Source organism: Cyprinus carpio, chromosome B17, assembly GCF_018340385.1.
Source record: "Cyprinus carpio isolate SPL01 chromosome B17, ASM1834038v1, whole genome shotgun sequence".
Taxonomy (NCBI): domain Eukaryota; kingdom Metazoa; phylum Chordata; class Actinopteri; order Cypriniformes; family Cyprinidae; genus Cyprinus; species Cyprinus carpio.
The window spans coordinates 11528361-11541163 of NC_056613.1; the positions used below are offsets into that span (position 1 = coordinate 11528361).

Consider the following 12803-nt stretch of genomic DNA (forward strand, 5'->3'; position numbering starts at 1 on the left):
CTTAATCATGAGCACCGTTTTGATTGAAATGAAAATACTTTGTTGTAAATTCAAACGTTGCCCTTTTATGGCATAATTTGACACTAATGAGCATGTGTTTTAATCACTGATTATGTGGAAATGATTGCAGAGAGCATTGTGCACCTGTCACTAAGCCTTTGTCACTAACACTAAATGGCATCTTAAATTTTGCACATTATAATTCATGAGATCATTTCATGATTATATTATGAGATTATAGCAGATGTCTTGTCAGAATGAGCCTAAACTACATTTTTGTTGTAGCTGTTTGTTGTGCTGCGACATTAGTGAGACAACAGTGTGACATTATATAGAGGAAGATCTATTTTCTAAATATTATGTTGAGTTAATATTGTTATATTGTTGGAGAATAACCCGCTAAACTACACGGAATAACGTTTGTCTTTTCAGCCCCTCGTATGACTGGATGCGTAAACTGACTCAGCGAAAGAAGCAGGTGAAGAAGGGTAAAGCGTCACTGCTGTTTGATCATCTGGAACCCATTGAGTTGGCCGAACACCTCACCTTCTTAGAGTACAAGTCCATCAGGAGGATATCGGTTAGTGTGCACAGCAGAAATGGAAAAAGAGTGTTTCCTTCACCTGGGAAGGCCGGCAGCTGTAGTGGACTTACGTCAGTGAAGATAATGCGTGTGTTTGTTTTTGTGATATAGAAAGAAAAAAGGACTACGCATATGAGAACAGACTTTGGTTCACTTATCAGCTCTGCTGATTTTTTTCCGTCGGCCTGCATTGTTATTCTTAGCAGCTAACAGTCAAGTATTTTTTTAGTTAACAAACATCCTTCCTTTATCCATTCCTCCCTTCTAAATCAGTACTAAGCTTTGGAAAAAGTAATGTGATAGAAACCATGACATTTAAAGGAATAGTTCACCCAAAAATAGCCATTTGATGAAAATGTACTCACCTTCAGTAGTGGTAGTTTGCACTCACATTCTAAAGGATCTATTGGTGAGCAAGTGATGTAATGCTAAATTTCTCCAAATTTGTCCCGATTAAGAAACAAACTCATCTGTATCTTGGATGGCCTGAGGGAGTGTAAATTTACTGCAAACTGTATATTTACAGTAACCATCTTAATGAACCTATTCACTAGAATGAAACCAATTCAGACTGGCAATTTAATTTAGCATGTTTATTCACAAGTGTCAAAAATTAGTTTGTTACTGGAAAAGGTTTGTTACTTTAAAAACAGCTGAACTACTTTGTTTCTTTCTAAAACTAGTATGAATGTGTCTCTGTTTATGTCCTCAGTTCACAGATTACCAGAGTTATGTGATTCACGGCTGTCTAGTAGATAACCCCACATTAGAGCGCTCCATCGCTCTGTTTAACGGGATCTCCCAGTGGGTTCAACTGATGGTTCTCAGTAAACTTACCCCTCAGCACAGAGCAGAGGTCATCAACAAATACATCCATGTTGCACAGGTAAGAACATAAATTTATCTTCAGTTGTCTAACTGGATTGCAAGAATGTAGTAAAATATATAATAATAAAGGGGTAAGAAATAAAGGAACAGGAAATGCAGCTTCAAGGTAACGAAGCCCATAAAATGATTGAATTACTCATTACGGAAGACTAAGTTTGGTAAAAGGCCAGGATCCTGAAAAATAAGCATGCATTCTGAGTAGCGCACTAAAGCGACACACTGTCGAACTGTACCGTTGATTACGCAAATGCGAGACCCTTCACCCAGCAAACCAGTTTCTGTCAGTGCATTCTGAAAGCAGCTAGATGACATTTCCAGGCCCTTTGATATGTAAATGTCTGTCAGCGAAAGAGTGCGAGGAAGCCGCCTGCCTGCTCTCACGCCGCCGGGGGTGTATGAAACGCCTCTATTGTGAAGAGCATCCAGGCATCCCTTTAGTACAAAGCCTGTGCTTTTAGTATCTGTTTTAAGGCCTGCTGGGCATGATCCGTGTCAGCTAATAGATGTTAAGTGTTGAGCTGTCGAGTTGCTGGAGCTCCAGTAATAAAGGAGAGCTCTGCTTTTATGAGATCAGCCAGCACTTGTGCAATTATGCTCCAAATGAAAAGCCCTAGATTATATGTGAACTAATGGATCAATATCTATCTATCTATCTATCTATCTATCTATCTATCTATCTATCTATCTGTCTATCTATCTAATTATCTATCTATCTATCTATCTATCTATCTATCTATCTATCTATCTATCTATCTATCTATCTATCTATCTATCTATCTATCTATCTATCTATCTATCTGTCTGTCTGTCTATCTGTCTGTCTGTCTGTCTGTCTGTCTGTCCTATCAAATATCCCATTTATTTATCTATCTGACAGTCTATATGATTCTTCTGTCTCTTTCAGAAACTGCTCCACCTACAGAACTTTAACACGTTGATGGCTGTGGTCGGGGGTCTGAGTCACAGCTCTATTTCCCGCTTGAAGGAAACTCATTCTCACCTCAGCCCAGAGGTCACCAAGGTGCAACATTCACTGCAATAACAGCTGTTTAGTTTTCTCTAAGAATTATTAAGAAACTATTCACTCCCTTGTCCGTAAAATCAAGCTGTCATTGGAGGCCAACTCCCAGTGCTGAAGCAGTACATGTGATGTTACTTTTAGGAAACATTGTATGAGGCATAATCATATTCAAAAGTATTTCAAAAATGGCTTAGAAAAGTATAGTTTGTTGTACAAATGTTTCGCACACAGCGCTGAGGTTACTTGGTTTGACATTTTGTTATGTAATGCAAATGAATACATTTAGGTTGAATTTAAGTGTCTGAATACAAATTCAAACGCCTGTATATGAGAAATGAACTGACAAGAAAAAGAAAACAAGTAGTGAGACGTGTGATATCTAGAACATATAAAAGAAAGAGGTGATTAATTTCACTAACTGTCTGTCCAGATCTGGAATGAAATGACAGAGCTGGTTTCGTCAAAAGGCAATTACTGTGCTTACCGCAAAGCCTTCAGTGAAAGCGAAGGGTTTAAGATCCCAATCCTAGGTGTTCACCTGAAGGACCTGATCGCCGTGCACGTGGTCTTCCCAGACTGGGTGGAGGATGGGAAAGTGAACATTGTGAAGATGCAGCAGCTGTATCTCACCTTTAATGAGCTGGTGTCCCTGCAGAGCGCTGTGGCTCAGGTGGAGCCCAACATGGACCTGATCTACCTGCTCACTGTGAGTTCTGCTCGCATGTCTGTGCTCGTCAGTCTCCACATTCAATCAAAGCCTCACCGCAGCACTGAATCACAGTTGTTTTCATTTATTAATTAAAATGAGGGGCTTTTTGTTTGTTTTATGTCTGTTTTTGTAAAGCTGTCCTTGGATCTGTACTACACAGAGGATGAAATTTATGAGCTGTCCCTTCTTAGAGAACCCCGTAACCCTAAATCTCAGGTAAGAGATTTGTCTTAAAAATATTGAAAAAAAAAATATTCAAATAAAAAATAAAATTGTATTTATAAAATATTATTATTGTATTTTTGATATAAAATTCAGTAAATGTGGCCTTGATGAACATAACAATCTTTTTTAAAAAGAAAAAGCTTTGAACTGCAGTGTTATGACTCATAGCCACTTATTCAACATGTTTTGGTAATTTAAGTGGAAATTTATAAGGTTATCCTGTCTTATACTGTAACTCATTTGATATTTGTGTTCACACCTGTAACTGTAACAGGCTGCTTCTTCCTTTCTCAAATAATTTTTTACTGGAAAGGGCTTTTGTAATAATTAGTGCAGAACAGAATTAATTTCATAACATCCATGATTTTTTTCTGCAGCCCACCTCACCCACAACGCCCAACAAACCTATGGCTCCGCTGGACTGGGCCTCTGGGGTCACCACCAAACCAGATCCCTCGGTGGTCAACAAACACATCAGGAAAGTCGTGGATGTAAGATGTTGTCAACATCAATACTCACAGACATTTATGATATTGAAAACATTAGAGTTCAGGTTTTATATAAATTGAAATGATTTTCATATTTTTTCAAATATATAAATGCCACCAATTGTTTTGCAGTTCTGTAAAACCAGAATATAAGGGGCTGATTATGTCAAACCTATTTCAGAGGCTCCAAAGATCCTGAATGGTTTAATCATATGAATTTGATTATATGGTAGATTACATCAGTGTACATTTTTATGCCACATACAGAGAACAGTCCAGTCATTTAACAGATTTATGTATTTAACTTCTGCTCAATGCAACACATTCACTAAACTCGTGTATTCCTGTTTTTCATTGCATGTGAAGTCTGTCTTTCGTAACTACGACCATGACCATGACGGATACATATCTCAGGAAGACTTTGAGAGTATTGCTGCAAATTTCCCTTTCCTCGATTCCTTCTGTGTGCTTGATAAAGACCAGTAAGTAGGAAACACACACACACACACAAAATGTGTGATTCTTGTAAAAGGCCCCTGCAGTGCCAAACTGCTAATAGTGTTTCTTGGCGAGAGCAGCTCATAGTCTGTGTCGATGATCCTTTATAAGCCTGGGCATAGATTCAGAAGCGCTCTATGATATTGGAAGGGACACATTTTCAGTACATCATCTCATTTCTGACAGGGTCAATTTAGTGTCTGGTTCTTCTCAACCATGCTAAACTCGTAAGCGTGCTTTATCGCTGCAAATGGAGCAGAGCATGGCATGTCGACTAAACATTACAGTGATGTAATATTGAAACAACAATAACAAATTATTAAATTGCAGTGTTTTTTGAGTTTTGGGAAAATTAAGCATATTTTTAAGCCTGAAGCTTTCTGAACCACTAGATGAACACATAAAAGTTTATGTATTTAATTTTAACGATCAGTGAAAATGCATCATGTGTAAATGCAGCATTAGTGACTTCAGGCCATGCAGCTACTCAGTGTGGGTTACCTGCTGCACTGTTAAAAGGCTGAAGGTCATGACTCCTGGTGAAGAATGCACAGCATCAGGCACACACAGACTCTCTCACACACTCACAAATTCCCCAGGCGTCCTCTGTGGTTTATCTTAGCAGTTCAGTGCTCAAAGTGCATTACTGGCATGTGACTGCATGCTTTTCTTCTGAGCTCTGGCGCTCACACTTATGATTCTGTTCAGATATCGTACCTGTTTTGACACAGGAACCAAATGCTTTATGAGCTGGAGGCTATCATGATGATCTCTCTCTTTTTGTGCAGGGATGGATTGATCAGTAAGGATGAGATGATGGCATATTTCCTGCGTGCCAACCCGCTGCTGCAGTGTAAGATGGGGCCTGGTTTTATTCACAACTTCCAGGAGATGACTTACCTGAAGCCAACATTCTGTGAACACTGCGCTGGATTTGTAAGAGCTGATTTTATTTGGCTCATACTAAATATACGTCTTTCCTGTGCAACGCTTATGCAAAGATACTCTCTAGGACCAAAGTGCAGTAGAAGACTTCTGAGGGTTCAGCTCTGTGTCTGTGCAAACAAGCATATCTAACAAGACTCGAGTTTACCACAACATCACTGAACCAATGCAGACAGTGTTTAAAGGTTAAATCCAACCTTAAAACCACAGTCTCTAGCTGTTTTTCACTCCCAAGATTTCTGGCTAGTCGAGTTACATATTTTATTGCTGTTCTTCTCATTACAGGCCAAGTGGCTGACTGTTAAAAATAATGAAATACACTACTGTTCATAAGTTTGGGGTCAGTAACATTTAAATTTTTCTTAAAGAAATGCAATACTTTTATTTATCAAGGATGCTTTAAATGAATCAAAATTGACAATAAAAATGCAGTTCTTATTTACTTTCTATTCATCACAGTTTCTACAAAAATACGTGCACTGTTTTAACATTGATAATAAGAAATGTTTCTTGAGCAGCATATTAGAATGATTTCTAAAGGATCATGTGACCCTGAAGTAATGGCTGCTAAAAATTCAGCATTTGTAATTACATTAATAAATGACCATTTTTACATTTTAAATTATAATCTTTCACAATGTCACTCTTTCAACTGCACTTTTTATATAAAGAAATAAATAAAATAAAGCAGCCTTGATGAGCATAAAATACTTCTTTCAAAAATATAAAAAATTATTACAGACCCCAAACATTTCAACAAAGTTACAGTAAATAATGTTTTTGGATCATTTAACAAAATATAAAACAAGACTGGAATTTTTTATACAGTACATGACAGAAAACAACATATATATATTGATAATATAATACAATGCCATTCAGACATTTTTAAGTGTCCACATACTTTTGAGGGTCATTGTATGCAAAAACCTCCAGCCATGGACACACAGAAGTTGTCTTTCCTACTAAATGCAACACATTTCCTGTTTCCACTGAACTGAATATTCTGGGCTGATGAACTATAGAATAAGTGTATACACTACAGCGAGTGTTTAGTCAAAGTCACTGCTGCTCAAATTGTTCTGTATTTACACAGATGGTTAGACAGGAATCTGCTGAGTTAACACACACATTCTTTTAAACAGACACACACACACACACACAGACAAAGATCCACCTTGTCACACAATATTGCACAGGAAGGGTGCAACGTGTGGAAGTATCCTGTTTATTACTCATGGGTCTGTGTACAGAAAACTGTAAACTCAAATGGCATGAACTTGCTGCTTCTGTCCCCAATTCCTAATTGCTCTCATGCTTCTCTCTCTCCATTTTGTTCTCTTCATGCCCTTCCTCTTCACCCCGTCATCCATGTTTTCAGCTCTGGGGAATTATTAAACAAGGATACAAGTGCAAAGGTAAGAAATAAATAAATAGGGCAAATCACAATGATGTTGATGCTTGAACAGGGCACTGATTTTGTAAATTCACTATTAGTTTCTTTTATTCTGTTTATTTAGTTGATATTAGTGGCTTGTTATCTCCTATTTATAATTATTTTTTTTTAAATAATATAAATCGGTCCCATGCATATGTGCATAAAATATTTTTTTATTTACTTTCTTTATTGTATACATTGTCATTTATAAATCCAGATAAATGCACACTCTCTGTTGTTTGTTTTCAGACTGTGGTGTGAACTGCCATAAACAGTGTCGTGAGCTGCTGGTTTTGGCGTGTCGGCGTCTCCCTCGGTCAACTTCGCTGGGCAATGTGTCTCCTGGAGCGCTCACACACAGTTCTTTACCCAGCAGCCCCAGCCTGCCCACCTGTAAAGGTGAAAACACACCTGTACAGTACATCACCTTCTGCTTATCTCAGAGTAAAACAGCATGAAATGCATAGATGAGTGTGATGTCTCTCTCTCTCTCTCTCGCTCTCTCTCAGGCAAACATAAACACGCACTTGCCACTAAAAATTGCTGTAATGTCTTTTCTATATCCATTTAAAAAAATCATCTAATGTGAAAGTAAATTCAGAAATCTCACACACAAAAAATTATCTTTGTAAATTTTCACTGAAAAATTACAGTAAAAATATCTAAACATCCTTTAAAAAAGGCTCAATTTATTTGAGAAGCACAATTATGTGAAATTGTGTGAGACTTATTTTCAGAGAACATTTGAATTTTTCTAGTTTTATATATATATATATATATATACATAATATACATACTATATACATGATATTATATTATATTTTTATTTTAATTGATTCCTATTATGGAAAATGAATTTAATCAATGTTGAAACCATGATATATTTTGTGTCAAGATTGTTTAATGGTGAGAATTTCAAAAGGACATCACTGATTATTAATGCCTTTTGATCAATTTAATGCATCCTTGCTGATAAAAGTATTATTAATAGGTTATATTTATATATATATATACATATTTTTTTTCAATCCACAAACTTTTAAATGATAGTGTACACTGATGGACATGTTTGCCAGACAAATTTATTTGAGAAGCAAAATTGTGTGAGACTCGTTTTACAGAACATTTTAATTTTTCTAGTTTTAAGCATAAATGAAAATCTATTGGGAAAAACTATTAGCCAGTCATTGTTTAAACATAAATCAAGATTTTTTTTTATATTTATATTTCTTTTTTTAAATTTATCTTGTTTTAAGAGTGTTTAATAAAAAACGAGACAAAACATTTTTTTCTGATAATAAAATATTGAAGAAATATTACCTTTGCTAACAGTCTCTTGTCCTGATATTGCTCAGATGATGATGAGGTGTTTACATTCCCTGCCGTGTCATCGTCATCGGGCTCAGACCTGGAGGGAAAGTCCATCACCCTGATGACTGGTTCAGCCCAGCGCATCTCAGTGCGGCTCCAGAGAGCCACCACCAGTCAGGCCACGCAGACAGAACCCCTGTGGCCCGAAAATGGCTGGGTGGCCGTCGCAGACAGCGGGTCACATACCTTCCCCAAAATGAGATACAGGCCTCACCGCAAAGCGTCCAAGAGCAAAGGCTTTGCTCGCTGGGAGAACGACACGCAGTGTTCGGCAGCGACGAGGAACAGCAGGAACTCACAGGAGCACAGCGAAGAGTCCCAGCAGAACGGACTCACAGAACAACATATGAACAAAACCAGGACCTCTGAGGTACAACTGAGAGAAAAGCATCTCATCTGAGTTCTGAAGAAATAATCCTGTAACTATTTTAAAGCTGCGGAATCTGTGAATCCCACAAACCGCCTTCTTGTTTTAATTCCTACATCTCTTCCAAGGCACTGAAACCTCTTTTTATGAAACATTGCTCCCCTGTTGCCATGGAAATGCCAAGGTTTTGCAGTCCGGTCTTTCATCGCTCTAGAGATAATCTTCATCAGGGGCCGCAGAGCAGAGAGCGGCACAGCACTCACACTGATGGGCCTAAATATGGAGTAGCACTAACCTGAGTAGGGCTGTAGGCTGTTATTTTAGGACCTGGCAGACACTTTGTTTTGGGTTAAAATGCAGAGCATATGTCTGACCAGGATTGTGTTGCTGTGTTTGTTAAATTCAGATCTCAGATGTGTTATTTGTAGAACAGGCTTTTAAAAAGGCAGGGTTACTTGACACACAGGGATTAGATTGTTGCTGCACCTGTCAGCGTTACAGTGCAGAATTAGTTTTTTTTAGGTGAGCAGTTCATGAATATGCATGTTCGACTAACTTAAATATTTTTAACCTTTTTAGATGGACATATAAAACCACAATGCTACAATCAAACTATTTTTATAATAATAAGTATAGTAATAATTATATTAATTTTAATAACTTCTGGTATTTTTATGTTCCAAATGTGGATTTCATTTTATTAAAACTAACACATTTCTTACAGTAAAAAAAAAAAAAAAAAAAATATATATATATATATATATATATATATATATATATACACACACACACACACATCAAAAAAAAATTGCACTTGCAAATAAGACAGTTTGTTTTTTTATGATGTGGCAGAAGCTCTCATAATTGAAGAAACACCCAATAACAGTTTTTCTTTTTACATGTTTTATAAGAAAATATGATTTCTGTGTGTGGTTGCCCAGGTGATGTTACGTGTTTGCTAAGTTGTTCTGAGCAGTTTTAGCATGTTGTTATCCAGTCTCTAGAGTGTTCAGAGTTTGCTTACTTCCCCCCCAAAATCCCAAATCCATACTGAAATTGTCCTGAGCAGGCAGCACTAATTATTTCCCCTTAACAAATGAGTCGTGTCCTCATGATGTTCCACTGTATGTTTTCAGATCAGCTGACTTGACTGCTCTGTGGGCCCATGCAGGACACCCTGGAGCCTGTCAGGACCACGGCCCAGAGGGCTGTCCGCTCTAGGGGGCGTGCTGGGGTGCCTCATGCCTTCAGTGGATCAGGAATAGGGGCACTATTTCCACAGCCACAGTAAAAGAGGGGCGGCAGGCAACCCGCTGACTGAACTGGGGGAAGGGTTGCATCAAAGGAAAGGTCTCGGACTAAATAGGGAGTGACTGCGCTGTGCTGTCCTGGTTGGACATCTAAGTGAGAATCACTGGAAGCTGATGTGACGGATACATCAGTGTGATAACAGATGAGTGAGCAAGAGTATTTAAGGTATGCTGTTGATGTGTTTGCGACGCACACTCTGATTTTTGTTTTCCAAAAACACTACTCTGAAAGGACACAGTGGATGTGAAGGTTATATTCAGGTTGTCTGAAGTCGAAAGTGGAACTGGGAAAGATGAAGATGAACGCATGTATGATCGAACATTAAAACACTAACTTAATTTATGTGTTACCCAGCAACACATTATGGTCTGAAGTGGAAGGTACGTCAAGTTTTAAAACCCTTTACCCCAAATATAATTATAAAAACCACTTACACTGTATTACAGATTGTATCTCCAATGGTTTGCACCATAGTTGTGTCTCCTGTGCTTGCAGACAAGTAACCTCTGACCTTATGCATCATTACATCAGCACTGCTTAGCAACATTGATAGCTATGTAATGTATGTACGGTTGAAAAGATACATGAATTCAAAGACTTCAATTCTGCTGACACAGGTGTGCCGTCAGCCAGGTGTTTATATGGCCTCTGTTGCTAAGCACCAGATGAGTCCATCTATAGTCTGTTGCCAAGGCAACACACTGTCCTTCAGCGCCATATGTTCTGAAATAAGTTTGACACCCGACAGCCTCAGATGGGACAAGCCTCATACGATCATTTTGGCAGACAGTGTGTGTGAGAGAGCCCACGCAGGTGGATCAACAGATGAACTAAGACAAACAGTGATTATAGTGAGTCTTTGAGCCTATAGGATTAGATGCTCTTCTGGCACCACATTTGCAGATTTAAAGAAACATTTCCCCAAAAAAATTAACATTCTGTCATTATTTACTCACCCTCATGGCCTTGTAACTAAAATTAGTTTATTTCTTGTATTTATTGTGGGAAACAAAAGGATTTTTATCAAAAAGGCTGCCCTTTCTTGATACAATGAAAGTTAATGGTGACCATGTCTGTCAGGCAAGATTTTCACTGAATATCAGCTTAACGGGATTGTTCACCCTAAAACATGTTGTTCCAAACCTGTAAGACCTTTGTTCATCTTCAGAACACTCGTTAAGATATTTCTGATGAAATCCAAGATCTTTCTGACCCTCCATAGTCAGCAACACAATCAACACATTCAAAGCCCAGGAAGGTACAGTAGTAAGGACATTGTTGAAATATTCCTTATATAAAATAGCTCTGTAAAATCTATAAAATAGAGAAAGGATATTCTTGCAGCTTCATAAAACTACAGTTGAACCACTGATGTCACATGGACTATTTTAACGATGTCCTTACTACCTTTCTGGGCCATGAACCTGTCGGTTGCGTTGCTGTCTATGGAGGATCAGAAAGCTCTTGGATTTCATCAAAAATGTCTTAATTTGCATTTCGATGATGAACAAACATCTTACGGGTTTGGAACGACATGAGGGTGAGTAATTAATGACAGGATTTTTCATTTTTGGATGAATTATCCCTCAGTTTATTCCTCTCAAAAAATATATTGAAGGCTTATGAAGACTTGGCAGGAGTTGTATGTACTGTACAAGTATGGTATTTTTTTTTCCCATTCACTTTCATTGTATGGAAGATAGCATCTTAAAAGAAGTCTTCACAAAAGAAAGTCATGGTTTGAAACAACATATGAATAATTAATTTAAATGAATGCAGAGTTAAAGGGATACTCCACCCCAAAATGAAAATTTTGTAATTAATCACTTACCCCCATGTTGTTCCAAACCCATGAAAGCTTTGTTCGTCTTCAGAACACAATTTAAGATATTTTGGATGAAAACCGGGAGGCCAGTGACTGTCCCATAGACTGCCAAGTAAATAACCGTGTCAAGGTCCATAAAAGGTTTGAAAGTTGTCATCAGAATACTCCATCTGCCATCAGACAAGCAATCTGAGTTATATGAAGCGCAGGAACACTTTTTGTAAGTGAAGGAAACAAAAATAATGACTTTATTCAACAATTCCTTTGTCAACATGCTCTTTTGTCTATGCTCTTCTGTATCAGTCGCGCCACAAGGATGCACTGTTTTCTTTCAAATCAAAGCTAAATACATGTAGAATCAGCGCATCCTTGTGGCGCGGCTGATACAGAAGAGCATACACAGCATACGGTGATATGGAGAGACACAGAGGAGACTGTTGAATAAAGTGTTCCCGTCGCTTCATATAACCCAGATTGAACGTCTGATGGCAGATGGAGTATTCTGACGATTATTTTCATACCTTTCATGGACCTTGACACTGTTATTTACTAGTCTATGGGACAGTCACAGGCCTCCCGGTTTTCATCCAAAATATCTTAAATTGTGTTTCGAAGACGAACAAAGCTTTTATGGGTTTGGAACGACATGGGGGTAAGTGATTAATGACAAAATTTTCATTTTGGGGTGGAGTATCCCTTTAATGTTAGATGCCAGTGATTACTGAAGCAATTGAGAAAGCATGTTTGTCATCTGAAGCCTTCATGTGTAGCCTAGTGCTGAAAGTGCTTACCTGTTGCCATAGTCATTAGAGTATTATTCTAATACTGTGCTAATTATTCTGCTCTCATCTGTGTATGTCTGGTAATATGATGCATGTGTATCTGTAATGCTAGTTAGCGTTCAGATTGTCAGAGATCAGAAGAGGCACATGCTAAATGTAATTCATTTTGATTTGCTGTAGCATATAAAGCATACTACTGAAAGGGATAGTTCACCCAAAAATTAAAATTCTGTCATCGTTTAACAATAATATATATATGTCCATACAGTGAAAGTCAATGGATACCAAGACTGTTTGGTTACCAACTTACTTCAAAATATCATCTATTACTCTTCTTTTTTTTTTGTGCGTG

General features: G+C 37.8%; 1 protein-coding gene and 1 long non-coding RNA gene across 5 annotated transcripts in view; one reads left to right on the plus strand and one right to left on the minus strand.

Annotated features, from left to right (window-relative positions):
- LOC109077378 (ras guanyl-releasing protein 3-like) overlaps nucleotides 1-11687 on the plus strand; it is a 34466-nt gene extending 22779 nt beyond the window's left edge. For 3 of the 4 annotated variants that reach the window (XM_042742213.1, XM_042742212.1, XM_042742214.1), the window contains 11 exons: nucleotides 433-580; nucleotides 1296-1469; nucleotides 2376-2492; nucleotides 2923-3198; nucleotides 3337-3417; nucleotides 3804-3917; nucleotides 4281-4396; nucleotides 5201-5348; nucleotides 6739-6775; nucleotides 7045-7194; nucleotides 8151-9239. In XM_042742213.1, coding sequence (XP_042598147.1) covers nucleotides 433-580; nucleotides 1296-1469; nucleotides 2376-2492; nucleotides 2923-3198; nucleotides 3337-3417; nucleotides 3804-3917; nucleotides 4281-4396; nucleotides 5201-5348; nucleotides 6739-6775; nucleotides 7045-7194; nucleotides 8151-8566 — 1777 coding nt within the window. In that variant the 3' untranslated portion in view covers nucleotides 8567-9239. Of the gene's footprint in view, nucleotides 1-432; nucleotides 581-1295; nucleotides 1470-2375; nucleotides 2493-2922; nucleotides 3199-3336; nucleotides 3418-3803; nucleotides 3918-4280; nucleotides 4397-5200; nucleotides 5349-6738; nucleotides 6776-7044; nucleotides 7195-8150; nucleotides 9240-9669 lie in introns of those variants that run through there. The other variant, XM_042742215.1, reaches the window with a different exon arrangement.
- LOC122140155 lies at nucleotides 6549-8250 on the minus strand. Its single transcript, XR_006156855.1, has 3 exons — nucleotides 8116-8250; nucleotides 6977-7186; nucleotides 6549-6740 (listed from the first exon to the last, which is right to left on the minus strand). It is a non-coding gene; the product is annotated as an uncharacterized LOC122140155 (long non-coding RNA).
- Nucleotides 11688-12803: the final 1116 nt, after the last annotated feature.